The 4051-nt window shown below is 43.0% G+C and overlaps 1 protein-coding gene across 1 annotated transcript in view; it reads left to right on the forward strand.

The window, feature by feature from the left end:
* Window positions 1–230: 230 nt before the first annotated feature.
* LOC104617793 (TGF-beta receptor type-2) overlaps window positions 231–4051 on the forward strand; it is a gene marked incomplete at its 5' end in the record, with an annotated part of 19994 nt that continues 16173 nt past the window's right edge. The window contains 2 exons of the mRNA XM_010283210.1: window positions 231–332; window positions 3233–4032. Of these exons, the coding sequence (XP_010281512.1) occupies window positions 231–332; window positions 3233–4032 (902 nt within the window). The remainder of the gene's footprint in view (window positions 333–3232; window positions 4033–4051) is intronic.

The raw sequence follows: 4051 nt of genomic DNA on the forward strand, positions 1-4051 counted from the left end.
CCTTGCTTGGACCAACCCTCAGTGCCACCAGCTCTTTGCTGCTGCTGTCCCCTTTAATTCTGCTGGCAGGCAGCTCAGTCCCCTCCTAAGCTTGGGGTTCAGCCTTGTCAGTCCTGGCACTCAGTTCTCCCTGTTGGGTGCTCATTCTTGCACGTCCCAAGCCTTGAGTGGGACTTCTCTAGTGTCTTAAAAACTGAAAATGAGCACACCCTTTGCCCCTGTCGCTTTAGGTGGGGACGTGCCACTGTACGCTTTTCACCCGCTGCCTCCCTACTTCCTCCAAGGAACTGTGCCAAAGCGGATGTGTCACTTTGCAGCAGGGGTGCAGGACAGTACGGTGCTCAGGGGAAGTGGCCAAACTGCTCAGCTTCTGCTTTGATTAAAATATTTTTTTTCATTCTTTTTCAAGTGACATTTGCAACATCAACAGTTTCTGTCTTCCACCCAGAAATTCCTCTGCACCACAAGCAGAGCTTTCTCTTGTGCAAAAAAGAGGAAGAGCCAAAGGGGCTGTGAAGTCTGCTGGAGACTTCTCAGCTGTAGGCCAAAATAATACAGCCTGCTCTAGGGCTTTACAGGAGTGATCACAGACCCTCACACAGGTAGCTGTAACAGTCAAGGAGTGGCAGTTTTTGTGTGAGTTTCTTCTCATTTAGAGCTGAACATGCACCCAACTACCTCCAGCTGCTCGGACTCATGGCGAGAAATTTGAAAGAGAACTAGTATGTTTTGTTTTTTTTCTCACTCATTTAGAAAGTCATTTGTATTTCAGATGTCTGGGCTACATATTACAGCTCTGTGGCAAAGAAAAAGGACTTAAATGGCCCTAAAGGGCATGTTCATTTTTATTAAGAAGTATGGTATAGATGACATATTACTCAGTTCCAAGAGCAGAGTCCAAACTTCAAACATGCTTTCTTGTGATCAAGAAAAAAACAACAGAACAGAACCCCACACATTCACCAAAACTATGTTATCTGATTGTTACAGATCATAGTTGCATTCATGCAGTTGTGGTCTGCTTGCAGCCAAAACTCCGAAACAGCCATCCTGCAACATAGTCAGTTCTCCTCCGCTGGGGTGTTTCCCAAGTTCTTTGTAAAGCAGATTTTCTGAGAGCGAAGAATGCACATGGGAATAAGCAATGCAAATCTTCTGTTTACTGGCAGTGACATTGGATTTCTAAATATATTCCCCCAGTAAGGGCCATAACAAAACCTGAGGCTTTCTCCCCCTCTTCAACGTGTTGAAAAGCAGAAGGGGTGCCTGTAATCTGTGATGAATTTTTAAGTACTTTTTAATTTAAATTTTAAAAAGTTTAAAATTTACAAACATTTTGTTGCCAAGGGCTATCACTTGAGATAAGCATTGTGGTTCACGTGAGTGTGGAAGAAAGGATTGGTTTAAAACGCTCTTTTGTATAAATGAAGGAAATGCATTCTTTGTAGGTGTTGGTAGTGAATGCCACTGACCTGTGCTAGCCAGGAAAGTCAGTGCTAGAAAGGCACTTCCTCTTCCTTGAAACCCTATGAGAAAGACTAGAATTGAATTACTTGCCTTACATCTGGTTGACGAACGTTTCAAACAGAGGAAGCACATCCTGGTTCAGGATTTAGGCTTTCTGCCAAATAAAGAAGAATATACTCTTCAGATGTCCCATCACCTGCCTTTGAATAGCTGATGGCTCCTGCTTCTTGCCAGCTAACTGTGTTTCCAATGGAAAAGTGATTACAAGAGAAATTGGAGGATCAGAGGTAGCGCTTGTTCCAATCGTAAAATCTTCTCCCCTACCCGTTTCAGCATTGCTCACCTTCATTTTGAGAGGCACAGAGTAGGGGAGGCAGAGGCTTGTGGCTAATGTAGTTAGTGGCAACTTCCCTTCAGAGCTTATTAAACTTTTCCTTTTCATATGGTCTTATTTGGCCTGATACACAGAACCTGAGTCAGCGACGTTGCTGTAAGCATCCGCCAGTGTCGTGCTGCCAACACAAGCCACTTGCTTAACGCTGGTGGAAGCTTCATTTGTTTTAGTCTGTTCAGGTTAAACTCCCACGGCTCCTTCCAATCAATCCCCTCCCTCATGGAAAGATAATACAGTACATTTGCTCTGACTCAAAGGAAAAAAAGAGGCTGGGAGAGTACATTTCCGTGTGTCCGATCAAATTGGGTTCAGATAAACTCTGACCCTCCTTCTTTAATCTAGTTTCAGAATACAACTGTTCCCTTTTAAACTGTTTGTCTTCCCTAAGAAATACTGAACTAGAAGGTAACTTCTACAGGTGACAGAGCAGCTCTCACCTCTAGAATAATGATCTGTACCATTCCCAGAACATCTCCCTGTTCTAGAGCATGTCCCTGTTGTTCTTCTGTTCCCTATATGTTTGTCCTAAGAATGTGTTAGTGTGTGGACTGCACCAGCTAGGGCGTTTGGAGTGAACCATCTACTGCTTTACAACAGAACAGCCAGTGTACAGCCAGCAAGTGACACACAGAGGAACTTTTCAAATACATAAATCCATGCAAAAAGTACGTGGGGGGGTGACAATTCTGATGTGTCATGCATGCCTGATTGTGCCTGCAGGATTCAAACACCTGTGTACACACAGGTGTTCGAATTTGTTCTAGCAACGCTCCTGCACATATATCAAAGTATGAGAATGGCTTTTGTTTCTCAGATGTGCATGCAGGCATACGTATTGTGCTTGAATATTAACATGCAGTAGTTGTGTGTGGACAGGTTTCCTGAAGTTGTCTTTGCATGGATCCTGATGAAATATACCGGATCTGGATTGATAACTGGGCAAGTGGGAATTCACATGCTGCATTGTCTATTTATTTATCTGAAAATTTATGTGTTCTAGTAATTACTGGTTAAATGGGCAGATTTGTCAAGAGTACATCAACAGAGGAGGTGCAGGAGACTTTGGCTGAAGAAAGTGAAGGTTTCATCCATAATGTATTAAGAGCCTGAGAGAAGAACAAAGCTATTAAATTACATTAGGTTCTTGCTCATTCAGTTCTGGCTTTTTCTAAAATAAGCAGACAGGGCAGTCCTGGTAAATGGAGGCCTATATGCAAAACAACATTTTGAAGTAAGAAAGCAGTGTCAATTTTTATTATTTACTGTTAGTGGAGAAGATCATGTATTGCACTCTGGATAAAAACTATAATTAATGACAGCCTCCTGTATATGTACATTCAATGTATGCCTGCCTTCTGTTCTTCTTTATAGATGACCCTCATAAGCCAGAGGAGAAAGATGAAATTTCCAAAGTCACAATCATAAGTCTTGTCCCATTACTGGTGATTTCTGTTGCTGTGATTGTTATCTTTTATGCTTACCGCACTCATAAGAAGAGGAAGCTCAACAAGGCATGGGAGAAGAATGTTAAGCCCAGGAAACATAAGGACTGCAGTGATGTTTGTGCCATTATGTTAGATGATGACCGCTCAGACATCAGCTCTACCTGTGCCAATAACATCAACCACAACACAGAATTGCTGCCCATTGAATTGGACATTGTTGTTGGCAAAGGAAGGTTTGCTGAAGTGTATAAAGCCAAATTGAAGCAAAACACATCAGAGCAGTATGAAACTGTGGCAGTCAAGATTTTCCCCTATGAAGAATATGCCTCCTGGAAAACTGAGAAAGACATTTTTTCAGATGCAAACCTCAAGCATGAGAACATCCTCCAATTCTTGACTGCAGAGGAGCGTAAGACAGATCTTGGTAAACAGTATTGGTTGATCACTGCCTTCCATGCTAGAGGAAACTTGCAGGAATATCTCACACGGCACATTATCAGCTGGGAGGACCTCTGGAAGCTGGGTGGGTCCTTGGCCCGAGGGATTGCCCATCTGCATAGTGATCACACACCCTGTGGTCGCCCCAAAACACCTATCGTGCACAGAGACCTAAAGAGTTCCAATATCCTGGTTAAAAATGATTTAACCTGCTGTCTCTGTGACTTTGGGTTATCCCTGAGGCTGGATCCTTCTCTGTCTGTGGATGACTTGGCTAACAGTGGGCAGGTAAGTTAAAAGTTTGAAG

This window comes from Phaethon lepturus, unplaced genomic scaffold, assembly GCF_000687285.1.
Source record: "Phaethon lepturus isolate BGI_N335 unplaced genomic scaffold, ASM68728v1 scaffold4843, whole genome shotgun sequence".
In the NCBI taxonomy this organism is placed as follows: Eukaryota; Metazoa; Chordata; class Aves; order Phaethontiformes; family Phaethontidae; genus Phaethon; species Phaethon lepturus.